Raw genomic sequence first — 13,280 nt, forward strand, 5'->3', positions numbered from 1 at the left:
GAGAGAGAGGCACATAGAAGAGCTTTGCCTGCCCATCCTCTCTGCTGCCCATTCAGAGAAGCCTTTGTATTTTGTAGATGAGTTCACATAATACAAAGGCTTCTGTGACTGAGCAGGAGGAGGGGAGGGGCGGGCATAGCAGCCGCCCCCACTTTAAAGTTGAAGATGCTTAGACCGGAAGCATTGGTGTCACTGCCATCTTAAGAGCATTAAAGGGCCCCGGGCAATGCAGTGCACTGGGGCCCCGTCTATACAACCACCCATGAGAATAAAAATACAAATTATCGATAAGGCGATATTTATTGGTACAGCAGTGCCAGGCTAATGACAGCTTCCAAGTTCGGCAGCTGGGTCCGGTGAACACAGACGGGAGTCAGACTCGACTGTCCTGTGTGTGCCTGTTCCCGTGGAGGTGGACAGGCATTCCTGCAGTTATGGGCTCCCCCTCCACGACCCAAGTGGCCTGACAGCAGCGCAGGGCCGGCAGGCACTTGCTACCTGCTAAGTTTGGCAGCAGGATGCACACAGGAATCGGTACTAATGCTTGGCTGGGTCTGGGTCACTGGGCAGGTGGGGCCCCCGGGCAAACGTTGACCGGTCCGCGGCGATAAAAAGGTTGGGGAGCACTGCTGTAGTGCATGTAGACATCAAGAGGCTGCAGGAGATCAGTAGCACTGAAAGGTTGCAAAAGAAGAAGGTTTAAAGGAAGATGGCCGTTGTTTACGATACGCAGGCCTTTACCCAACTAAACCTCATGCATTTAGGTTTTTCACCTACTTTAACCAATCAGCTGAAGCGGCGAGCATCTGTAGCTGCAGAGTATCTCTACTTTTGTGTACATAACCAGGGGTCCAGGAAAAGGCCTCTCCATTTATTCCATTAAATAAATACTGACAAAAGAAATATCTGAGATAAGCGCAGGAGGAACTCTTATCTTTGCTGCAGTGTGATAATACACAAAGGAGCAAACATTGGAACAATGTAACCGATAAATGTTTCCAATGACATTCCGATGTGGAATCCGTGTTCCTCCGGCGATCCAAGGATCCCCATCATTGTTCTCTCCTATAAATATAGAGCCGATGGACAAGAAGGGACACTTCGCACAGGAAACTTCACGTAAGTCACATCTGATGGGTGGACAGCTCAGTGCAGCTTAAAGGGGAAACTCCACTTTTATTGGGGAAAAAAAATAATCTAGCATATATAATTGCTAAACAAGTCATATTGTAATTGTAAATTTCAAAATCTGCAGGCGGTCAAATAATTATTTTCCCCGCTTTTACATATATATATATATATATATATATAGCGGTTTAGACATTAATGGCTGTGTGTTGAGTTATTTTGAGGGGACAGCAAATTTACACTGTTATACAAGCTGTACACTCACTACTTTACATTGTAGCAAAGTGTCATTTCTTCAGTGTTGTCACATGAAAAGATAGAATAAAATATTTACAAAAATGTGAGGGGTGTACTTACTTACTGGGTAATGTGTTAGGATCTATACTGGTATGGACTGGGTAATGTGTTAGGATCTATACTGGTATGGACTGGGTAATGTGTTAGGATCTATACTGGTATGGACTGGGTAATGTGTTAGGATCTATACTGGTATGGACTGGGTAATGTGTTAGGATCTATACTGGTATGAACTGGGTAATGTGTTGGGATCTATACTGATATGGACTGGGTAATTTGTTAGGATCTATACTGGTATGGACTGGGTAATGTGTTAGGATCTTTACTGGTATGGACTGGGTAATGTGTTAGGATCTATACTGGTATGGACTGGGTAATGTGTTAGGATCTATACTGGTATGGACTGGGTAATGTGTTAGGATCTATACTAGTATGGACTGGGTAATGTTTTAAGAAGGAAAGGATGCCACATCGTTTGATGGAAATGAAAATTATCACCCTACAGAGGGCTGAATTCAAAGACACCCAAAAATCAAAGTGAAAAAATGATGGTTAGTCCATTTTGCTGAAATTTCATTGCAGCAACTCAGAATGGTCCTCAGTAGTGTGTATGGCCACCACGTTGCTTGTATGCATGTCTGACAACGTCGGGGATGCTCCCAATGAGACGACGGATGGTGCCCTGGGGTATTTCCTCCCAGATCTGGACCAGGGCATCACTGAGCTCCTGAACAGACTGAGGTGCAACCTGGTGGTGTCAGATGGACCCAAACATAATGTCCCAGAGGTGTTCTATTGGATTCAGGTCAGGTGAGCGTGGGGGCCATTCAATGGTATCAATTCCTTCATCCTCCAGGAACTGGCTGCAAACTGTCACCACGTGAGACCGGGCATTGTCCTGCACCAGGAGGAATCCAGGACCCACTGCACCAGCGTAGGGTCTGACAATGGGTCCAAGGATTTTATCCGGATACCTGATGTCAGTCAGGGTGCCATTGTCTAGCCTGTAGAGGTCTGTGCGTCCCTCCATGGATACGCTTCCCCAGGCCATCACTGACCCACCACCAAACCGGTCATGCTGAACGATGTCACAGGCAGCATAGCGTTCTCCACAGCTTCTCCAGACCCTTTCACGTCTGTCACATGTGCTCAGGGTGAACCTGCTCTTATCTATGAAAAGCGCAGGGTGCCAGTGGTGGAGCTGCCAATTCTGGTGTTCAATGGCAAATGCCAATTAAGCTCCACGGTGCCGGGCAGTGATCACAGGGCCCACTAGAGGACGTTGGGCCCTCAGGCCACCCTCATGAAGTCTGTTTCTGATTGTTTGCTCAGAGACATTCACACCAGTGGCCTGCTGGGGGTCATTTTGTAGGGCTCTGGCAGTGCTCATCCTGTTCCTCCTTGCACAAAGGAGCAGATACCGGTCCTGCTGATGGGTTAAGGACCTTCTACGGCCCTGTCCAGCTCTCCTAGAGTAACTGCCGGTCTCCTGGAATCTCCTCCATGCTCCTGAGACTGTGCTGGGAGACACCTGAAAAACCTTCTGCCAATGACACGTATTGATGTGCCATTCTGGAGGAGTTGGACTGCCTGTGCAACCTCAATAGGGTCCAGGAATGACCTCATGTTACCAGTAGAGGCACTGACCCCAGCCAAATGCCTTGATGCTATACTCTGATTAAAGTGGAGTTCCACCCTAAATTTATACTTACCTCCATCTTCTCGCTCCGGGTCACCTGAAAAAGAAATGGATAATCGCATATTTTTTTTTTTTTTACTTACCTCGTAGCGAAGAAAATATACTTACCTTACTATCTTCTTCCTCCTTCCTCGGCCGCGGCCCGTCGTCACTTCCTGGCTCTGCAATGATTCCTGGGAGCTGGACGTCATAGCTCCCAGGAATCATTGCGCCTGCACCGGCCCCGACGTCAGTTCCGGGTCGCGCGCGTCATCCCCTTCTAAACAGCTTCTGGGCATGCCCAGAAGCTGTGGAGGGGTGACGTGCGCGACCCGGAAGTGACGTCGGGGCCGGCGCAGAGCATCGTGGGACCACAGAAGGCGGAAGAAGACGCCGAAGAGGACGCGCTGGCTTCAAGCTGCCCACATCTGAGATGGCAGCGCTGGACAAGACGTTTGCAAGGTAAGTATTTCGTCTTGCAGGTAAGTGCAACCCGGGACAGATCAGAGGCTAGCCATTGTGGAATGCACTAGCCCTGACTGTCCCGGGGGTATTAAAAAAAAGAAAAAAAATCCAGGGTGGAACTCCGCTTTAAAAAGTGTTTCTTTCATTTTTTTTTTTTGAGCAGTGTATATATATATATATATATATATATATTTACACAATGTCTCTTCCATATTTTTGTCATTGTATTAAATATAGAGATTTTGTACATTAAAGGAGAAGTACGGGGAAAGCTAGTTTGGCAGTACATCTCCTATGGATCACAGCAGTTCAGTGTGTTCTGCACTCCTGTGATCCGTCTTCAGCAGAGCGTGGTCTGAAGCCCGTTCTCTGCTGACGTCACTGAAGTCGGTCCAGGCGCCGTGTCATCACAACAATGGAAGTCGGGATCCGCCAGCAGCCTGTACCGACACCCGGCTCAGCCTCTCAGCGAGCCGCTGAGAGGCTGAGCCGGCCTCTCCCTGCCTTTCCACAGTCCAGCGCTCCAATAAGTGAGGAGGAGGCAGAGCAGAGAGCTGTCAGAACCGAGCGATTGGCAGTGTTCGATCGCTCGGTTCTCAGTGTAGAGGTGTCGGGGGATCGATGCTGCATCCACCTAGGTAAGTATAATTCTCAAAAAACAAAACAAAAACAAAGACATACTTCTCTTTTAACTACCAGAGGGCGCTCTCAGCATAACTTTTAAAACAAATGCATGTTATAAGATATCAGCCACATGGGGGGTGCATTGTTTTCAGTTGATCAGCTGACTCATAGACTTGTGAGAAGAATCAGTAAAGCACAACCACTGTTAAATATTACTGAACAGAAAGCAGAGCTCATGTAATGTCTTCAGTATCTGCTCCCACAATTAGAAGCATTTTTTGCTAATGATCTTTATTCCGAATCAGTTTACCGTCACCCTCTGTTCCTTACAGTTTTATCTTGCAGCAGCACCGGTGACGAGGACCTTCAGAATGAATTTTGGTAAAGCCGCCATCTTTGGTGTCGTCCTGCTCTGCCTGCTGTGGACAGAGGAGGCCCAGGCTGGCTTGACCTTCCTAAGTCCAGCCGACATGCAGAAGATTGCGGTAAGTCATATTTATCTCGACTCTCAAGGGCGGCGGGTTGGGGGGGGGGATGGCTCAAAAATATTTGATGAGTAGCCCCCAACTGGCCAAGAGCCACCAAAATGCACCTGCTACTCTCTCTTATGAGTGTTGCACCCTCGCTGTTTTGATTGCTAGTGACAAAGCCTCTGAGGGGGTGACACCTCCCAGGTTCTCAGGTGGACCATGCACTGTACAATCTGTGGTTATGATTTAGTGGCCTGGAGAGAGAGAGAGAGCAGCACGGGAGCATGTGATCACCAACGTGAGGAGACCAAAGGGTTAACTTTCACTGGCAAGACCTCCAATCAGGGCCAGGAGATGGGGAGGGGCAGACACCCCAGGTGCTGGCATCATGTCAGCTTAGCAGGGGAAGTAAAAACATGAACCTGGAGAACAGGAGCCGGGTAGAGGTGCAGGCTGTGCTCTCTCTCTCCAGCTCCTCCTCCTGCCACTGCAACACTCCTGCATTAAGATGTTAGATCAGATTACGTTTGGGTGAGAGGTTACTATGAGGGGGGAGAGGATTTATGCTGGTGGGTGCTAGGTAGGGTGATTTGTGCTGAGAGGAGGGATTTGGGAGGGGATGTGTGCTAGTAAGAAAGATTTTTTGGGGGGAGAGGGGGTTTGTGTTAGAAAGGGGGATTTGAGGGGAGACTTGTGCTAGTAGGGATGATTGAAGTTGTACTAGGAGGAGAAATGTGGCAGAGGGGGGATTTGTGCTCAAGGGTTTTTTCTTTTTTTTGGAGAGGTGGGGGGAGTGCTAAGATAGGGGTCGTGCTGGGAGGAGGGATTTTGGAGGACGGGATTTGTGCTAGGGGTCGTACTGGGAGGAGGGATTTTGGAGGAGGGGATTTGTGCTGGGAGGAGGGATTTTAGAGGAGGGGATTTGTGCTGGGGGTCGTGCTGGGAGGAGGGATTTTGGAGGAGGGGATTTGTGCTGGGGGTGGTGCTGGGAGGAGGGATTTTGGTGGAGAGGATTTGTGCTGGGGGTTGTGCTGGGAGGAGGGATTTTGGAGGAGGGGAATTGTGCTAGGAATGGAAAACTTTTTTGGGGGGTAGGGGGATTTGTGTTAGGAAGTGGGATTTGATAGGAGGATTTGTGCTAGTAGGGATGATTGGGGGGGGGGGGCTAGGAGGGGGGATTTGTACTTTTGGGGAAATTTGGGGGGGGGGATTTATGCTAGAAGGGGGGGGATTTCAGGGGTAGGGTATTTGTGCAAGCATGGTTAATTTGGGTGGGACTTTTGCCCGGAGGGGTAATGGGGGTAAAAATGTGTGCTGGGAGGGGGGATTTCAGCAGGGGGAAGGAATTTTTTATTTCTAGAGAATTTTGACTTGCAACGAGAATATACACGTAGGGGGTTAGCGTGTAGATTAGTGCTTGATTTTTTAGGGTGGGGGGGCTGTTTTTTGACAAATAATGCTTATACTTCTTGGGGCGACAATTTCAACATGTACTGTGACATACTGAAGCAGAGCATGATCCCCTCCCTTCAGAGACTGGGCCGCAGGGCTGTATTCCAACATGATAACGACCCCAAACACACCTCCAAGATGACCACTGCCTTGCTAAAGAAGCTGAGGGTAAAGGTGATGGACTGGCCAAGCATGTCTCCAGACCTAAACCCTATTGAGCATCTCTGGGGCATCCTCAAACAGAAGGTGGAGGAGCGCAAGGTCTCTAACATCCACCAGCTCTGTGATGTCATCATGGAGGAGTGGTAGAGGACTCCAGTGGCAACCTGTGAAGCTCTGGTGAACTCCATGCCCAAGAGGGTTAAGGCAGTGCTGGAAAATAATGGTGGCCACACAAAATATTGACACTTTGTGCCCAATTTGGACATTTTCACTTAGGGGTGTACTCACTTTTGTTGCCAGCGGTTTAGACATTAATGGCTGTGTGTTGAGTTATTTTGAGGGGACAGAAAATTTACACTGTTATACAAGCTGTACACTCACTACTTTACATTGTAGCAAAGTGTCATTTCTTCAGTGTTGTCACAGGAAAAGATGGAATAAAATATTTACAAAAATGTGAGGGGTGTACTGACTTTTGTGAGATACTGTAATTCATGAGCCTGTATAGAGGAGATACTTCATGAGCCTGTACAGATGTAAAGATGAAGTAAAATGAAATGATTACATTATAAGACATCGGCACTAACAACGGATTTGTTTTATTTCTGTATCCAGGAGAGGCAATCGCAGAATAAGCTGAGACACGGCAATATGAATCGCAGGGGTGTGGAGGATGAGCTGGCCGAGGAGGAGATCGGGGTGCGTATTTTCCGTTCTTCCCCTTTCATGATTGTAATCCTGTTTTTACAACCAGCTGCGGAGGGACTATGCATACTAGCACATTATTCCTTTACTTTGCAGGGTTTAAAAAAAAAAAAAAGGCACGGTTTACTTCCTCTTTAACCACTTCTGGACCGGAAGGATTTGCCCCCTTAATGACCAGGCCCTATTTAGCAATTCGGCACTGCATTACTTTAACGGACAATTGCGCGGTCGTGCGACGCTGTACCCAAACAAAATTTATGTCCTTTTTTTCCCACAAATAGAGCTTTCTTTTGGTGGTATTTGATCACCTGTGCGATTTTCATTTTTTGCGCTATAAACAAAAAAAAGAGCGACAATTCTGAAAAAAAACTAAGATTTTCACTTTCTGCTATAAAACATTCCCAAAAAAAAAAAAAATCAAAATTTTTTAACATTTTAGGCCAATTTGTTTTCTGCTACATATTTTTGGTAAAAAATATCACAATAAGCGTATTTTGATTGGTTTGCGCAAAAGTTATCTACTAACTACGGGAAAGATTCATGTAATTTTTTATTGTTTTTTTTTTTATTAGTAATGGCGGCAATCTGCAATTTTTTGCAGGACTGCGACATTGCGGCGGACAGATCGGACCCCTAACTGACATTTTTGACACTTTTGGGGGGGACCAGTGACATCACTACAGTAAGTGCTAAAAATATGCACTGTTACTGTAATAATGACACTGGCAGGGAAGGGGTTAACACAGTGGGTGATCAAGGGGTTAAATATGACCCTAGGGGAGTGATTCTAACTGTGGGGGGGCATGACTTCTGAGATGACCATAGAGACCTGTGATCCTATATAGAAGGATCACAGGCGCTCTGTGATCATTTCGGGGAGAAGGACGGTTGGCTGTTTTTACAACATCTGCCCTTCCTTCTCTCTCAGCGGGGAGCGATCGCGGGTGTCGGGCGGCAATCGGAGCCGCCTGACACACGCATCGACTTCCCTGCTGACGATTGGGGGCGGGCACACGGTGCGCGCTCGCCCCCCAGTTCCTCTCAGGCGAGCGTTGTAGGTCTATATTGTTTTGCCTTCCCGAACCACCCTGCCGCAGTAAAAAGGCGGCGGGTGGTCGGGAACTCGTTAAACTGAATGGGTTGTTTTACAAGGTGATTGTTTATTATTAATATATATGTGTGTGTGTATATATATATATGTATATATGTGTGTGTGTGTATATATATATATATATATATATATATATATATATATATATATATGTATATATGTGTGTGTGTGTGTGTGTGTGTATATATATATATATATATATTAATATATGTGTGTATATATATATATATGTGTGTATATATATATATATATATATATATATTAATATATGTGTGTATATATATATATATATGTGTGTATATATATATATATATATATATATATATATATATATATATATATATATATATATATATATATATATATATATATATATATATATATATGTATATGTATGTGTGTATATGTATGTATATATATATATACACACACATATATATATATACACACACACACACACACACACATATATATATACATACACATATATATATATATATATATATATATATATATATATATAATATAATATATATACGTGTGTGTATGTGTGTATATATATATATATATATATATATATATGTGTGTGTGTGTATATATATATATATATATATATATATATGTGTGTGTGTGTATATATATATATATATTATTCTTATTATTATTGTTTACAATCACTTTAAGGGCTGGTCCACACCTATGCATTTTTTTTTTTTTGGTGCTTTTTTAAACGCACTACAGTACATTTAGCCTTGTTTTCTATGGGACACATTTTTGGAAATGTTCGGGGACTTTTTTTAACAGAGCTTTTTTTGGTTCAATAGACTTCAATGGAGAAGCTGCAGAAAAACATGTAGTGCGTTTTTGCTGCAATTTTTCTATAATTTTGCCACGTTTTGCATTTTTTTAATCTGTCCAACAACAAATTGGCCAAAAAAAGCATAAAAAATGCATAAAAAAAAAAACGCAAAAAGCACTGCAGAAATGGAAAATGCCGAGGTGTGAACCAGTCGGTTATTTTGGCAACATAACAAGTGTTTACATCCTACAAACCGCCATTCTGACAAATCTGTCCCGCCAACCGCCGCACAGAGAACTGCTAAGCTTCATTTGCTGTCTTCCAGGTGACCTTCCCTCTGGACATGAGTATGAAGCTGACGCAGGAGCAGTTCCAGAAGCAGAGGGCTGCGGTGCAGGACTTCCTGTACTCCCTCCTCTCTCTCGGGTCAGCACAGGGTAAGGACGCCACACGCACATTTTATTGTATTATTAACCACTTTAAGACCGGGCCTATTTTTGACACTTTTTGTTTACAAATTAAAATCAGCATTTTGTTGCTAGAAAACTACTTAGAAACCCTCAAACATTATATATATATTTTTGGCAAAGATTCTGGAGAATAAAATGGCAGTCATTGCAATATTTTTTTGTCACGCGGTATTTGCGCAGCGGTCTTTCAAACGCCATTTTTTTGGAGAAATTACCAAAAAATCCAATTTTACTGCATAGGAGGGTTTGTGCTAGTAGAGATGATTGGGGGGGGGGGGGGGTTCGTGCTTGGAGGGGGGGGGTTGGTTCTTAGGCCAATATGTATTCTGCTACATATTTTTGGTAAAAAAAAATCCCAATAAGTGTATATTGATTGGTTTGCGCAAATGTTATCGCGTCTACAAACTAGGGGAAAGATTTATGTCATTTTTATTTATTTATTTATTTTTTACTAGTAATGGCGGCGATCAGCGATTTTTAGCGGAACTACGACATTGCGGCGGACAGATCGGACCCCTGACATTTTTGACACTTTTGGGGGGGACCAGTGACATTACTACCATAATCAGTGCTAAAAATATGCACTGTCACTGTACTAATGACGCTGGCAGGGAAGGGGTTAACAGCAGGGGCGATTAAAGGGTTAAATGTATGCCTAGGGGGTGCTTTCTAACTGTGTGGGGGATGGGCTTATTGAATGAACACAGGGACCTGTATTCCTAAATAGGAGGATCCTTGTGTTCATTGCTGACAGAACATCGGTCTGCTGTGTTTACAACGGCAGATCGCCGTTCTGTCTCCACGGGGAGCGATCGCAGGTGCCCGGCAGCAATCGCAGCCGCCGGACCCGCAGATCAGCTTCCCCTGCAGCGAATGGGCGCATGCCCCCACTCGCGGTCCCGCAAAGCGAGGTAGTTACGTCGTTTCTCAGGACAGAGCCGACCTGCCGCAGATGACCAGGGGCTGACTGGCAACTTTCGGCCCAGGGGGCAAGTACAAACCAGAGGCCCATGGTGCAGCGACTCCCCCCCCCCCCACCCTCCCTCTTCCCATCCTCCTCCTGATCCCCATTCCAAGCTGAAGCTCTGCCCCAGATACTCTCTACTTACTGGCTAAATCCGGGTTCCCGACCTGGCCAGCAGGGGGCGGTTGGGGGAGCTGGGACAGCTTAGTTGGGGCTGGCCGGGGGAGGAGAGTCTCCATTGGGGCATGGAACCGGCCTCTGCTCAGTTTACACCATCCATGCTGGGGGTGGGGAGGCCTGCGCTCTGTCCTTGTCCTCAACCTGCACTCAGTAGGTCAGTGGCAGGGACTTTTTACTTCTCTTCACCAAGAATTCTTTAGGCATGTCTGTGGCAGAAGCAGTGCAGCCTTTTTACAGGGCATCAGAGTGGCCTGGGGGGCAATTGCCCCCCTGCCCCAGTTCTCCCCTGCTGCAGACGGTCGGCAAGTGGTTAAAAATAATCGGTCACGGTGCTCTGAATGGGCACAATAATAAAGTCTCTGTAAGGGGGGCTCTTACTGATGGCCGGTGGATGATAATCAGCTTTTCTCCTTTTCCTTTCTAGATACAGAGGGCAAGAATGAAAATCCTCAGAGCCAATGAGAATGAAAATACGCTCGTCTCTGGCACCTCTCCCCGATCTGTATGTCTTTGTTGTGTGACCTGAAAATAAATCATATTTATGGCAGAAGCTGTGTGATTTGTGTTTTGTGGGATGCAGTAGACGCTGGGCCAACACGCCAGATCTCCATCGTCTACAGCGCCTTGAAAAAGTATTCATACCCCTTGAAATTTCCACATTTTTGTCATGTTACAACCAAAAAACCTAAATGTATTTTATTGGGATTTTATGTGATAGACCGACACAAAGTGGCACATAGTTGTGAAGTGGAAGGAAAATGATAAATGGTTTTCAAATTTTTTTTTACAAATAAATCTGTGAAAAGTGTGGCTGCATTTGTATTCACCCCCCCCCCCCCTCTACTCTGATACCCCCTAACTAAAATCTAGTGGGACCAATTGCCTTCAGAAGTCACCTAAATAGTAAATAGAGTCCACCTGTGTGTAATTTAATCTCAGTATAAATACAGCTGTTCTGTGAAGCCCTCAGAGGTTTGTTAGAGAACCTTAGTGGCGTTTCAGTTGTGGGATCTCACCCTAGAAGTATAGCATACCCATTTCTATTTTATTTTTGACCAGATCCACCTTTTTAGTCCCCCATGTACGCTGGTGAGAGATTTTAGGGCTGAACTGCAGAGGTATTTGGCGAATATTAAAGGACAAACAGCATCATGAAGGCCAATGAAAACACCAGACAGGTCAGGGATAAAGTTGTGAAGAAGTTTAAAGCAGGGTTAGGTTATAACAAAATATCCCAAGCTTTGAACATCTCACAGAGCGCTGTTCAATCCATCATGGGGAAAATGGAAAGAGTATGGCACAACTGCAACCCTACCAAGACATGACTAAACTGACCGGCCGGGCAAGGAGAGCATTCATCAGAGAAGCAGCCAAGAGGTCCATGGTAACTCTGGAGGAGCTGCAAAGATTCACAGCTCTGGTGGGAGAATCTGTCCATAGGACAACGATTAGTCGTACGCTCCACAAATCTGCCCTTTATGGAAGAGTGAGAAGAAGAAAGCCATTGGTGGAAGAAAGCCATAAGAAATCCTGTTTGCAGTTTGCGAGAAGCCATGTGGGGGACACAGCAAACATGTGGAAGAAGGTGCCGAATTTGAACTTTTTGGCCCAAAAGCAAAACTCTATGTGTGGTGGAAAACTAACACTGCACATCACCCTGAACACACCATCCCCACTGTGAAACATGGTGGTGGCAGCATCGTGTTGTGGGGATGCTTTTCTTCAGCAGGGACAGGGAAGCTGGTCAGAGTTGAATAGAACAGACGATGGATAGAATCAAATACAGGGCGATCTTAGAAAAAAAAAAACAGTTAGAGTCTGCAAAAGACTTGAGACTGGGACAGAGGTTCACCTTCCAGCAGGACAACGACCCGAAACATACAGCCAGAGCTACAATGGAATGGTTTACATCAAAGCATATTCATGTGTTAGAATGGCCCAGTCACAGTCCAGACCTAAATCCCATTGAGAATCTGTGACAAGTCTTGAAAATTGCTGTTCACAGACGCTCTCCATCCAATCTGACAGAGCTTGAGATATTTTGCAAAGAAGAATGGACAAAAATGTCCTCTCTAGATGTGCAAATCTGGTAGAGACATCACCAAAAAGACTTGCAGCCGTAATTGCAGGGAAAGGCGGTTCTACAAAGTATTGACTCCAGGGGATGAATACAAATGCAACCACACTATTCACAGATTTATTTGTAAAGAAATGTTGAAAACCATTTATCATTGTCCTTTAAACAAGTAAAGCCAAGAGTGAATTCTTCACAAGGGAGAAGAGGTCCCTCATCTTTGGGTACTAGCGTCAGTTTGCGCAGGAGAGCCACCCTGCTGCCATCTCTATATAGTAAGTGGTCGGCAAGTGGTTAAGGTAGGAAAATTCCAGACTATAGCATGGCCATATTGTCATAGAGTTTGAGTGCCCAGCTATCCCAGGGGGCAGCAGTGAGGCATCTGTGCCTCCTGGGAGTGTCGGAGCCAGGTCGAGGCAAGTATTATTTAGCATCAGCTTTAATTTCAAGGCTGGGTTCACACTAGAGATAACAGTTCCCGAAGCGCTTTTCCTGTCCACTCCTGACTGTGCTAGGGGGCAGTGTGGTGTGCGATTCAGTGCATCACACAGCTTTTTTTGGGGGCAAACTTTATATGAAGTGTACAAAACACTTAATTCATGGCAACCATTTTCTGTGTCCTTGCCGTAATAGGCGTTTCACAATGCAGTACCGTACGATGTGTGAATTAACCTTTGGCCCCGTTCACATTGACTGCAGCT

The 13,280-nt window shown here is 45.4% G+C and overlaps 1 protein-coding gene across 1 annotated transcript; it reads left to right on the top strand.

The window, feature by feature from the left end:
- The first annotated feature begins 4,553 nt into the window (after nt 1-4,553).
- Nucleotides 4,554-11,045, top strand: GHRL (ghrelin and obestatin prepropeptide). The gene is made up of 4 exons (XM_082265952.1): nt 4,554-4,677; nt 6,892-6,975; nt 9,217-9,328; nt 10,930-11,045. Exons 1-4 carry the CDS (start codon nt 4,564-4,566, stop codon nt 10,965-10,967), a joined length of 348 nt encoding a protein of 115 aa, XP_082122078.1. The 5' UTR covers nt 4,554-4,563; the 3' UTR covers nt 10,968-11,045.
- The last annotated feature ends 2,235 nt before the right edge of the window (nt 11,046-13,280 follow it).

This window comes from Pelophylax lessonae (genome assembly GCF_965119305.1).
Source record: "Pelophylax lessonae genome assembly, chromosome: 8".
Lineage (NCBI taxonomy): Eukaryota > Metazoa > Chordata > Amphibia > Anura > Ranidae > Pelophylax > Pelophylax lessonae.

Excerpts from the sequence above, each read along its gene's own strand:
- GHRL (XM_082265952.1), top strand. The coding sequence starts at position 4,564 with ATGAATTTTGGTAAAGCCGCCATCTTTGGTGTCGTCCTGCTCTGCCTG. Across the intron at positions 4,678-6,891 it reads CCGACATGCAGAAGATTGCG|GAGAGGCAATCGCAGAATAA; the intron begins GTAAGTCATATT and ends TTCTGTATCCAG. Across the intron at positions 9,329-10,929 it reads CTCTCTCGGGTCAGCACAGG|ATACAGAGGGCAAGAATGAA; the intron begins GTAAGGACGCCA and ends TTTCCTTTCTAG.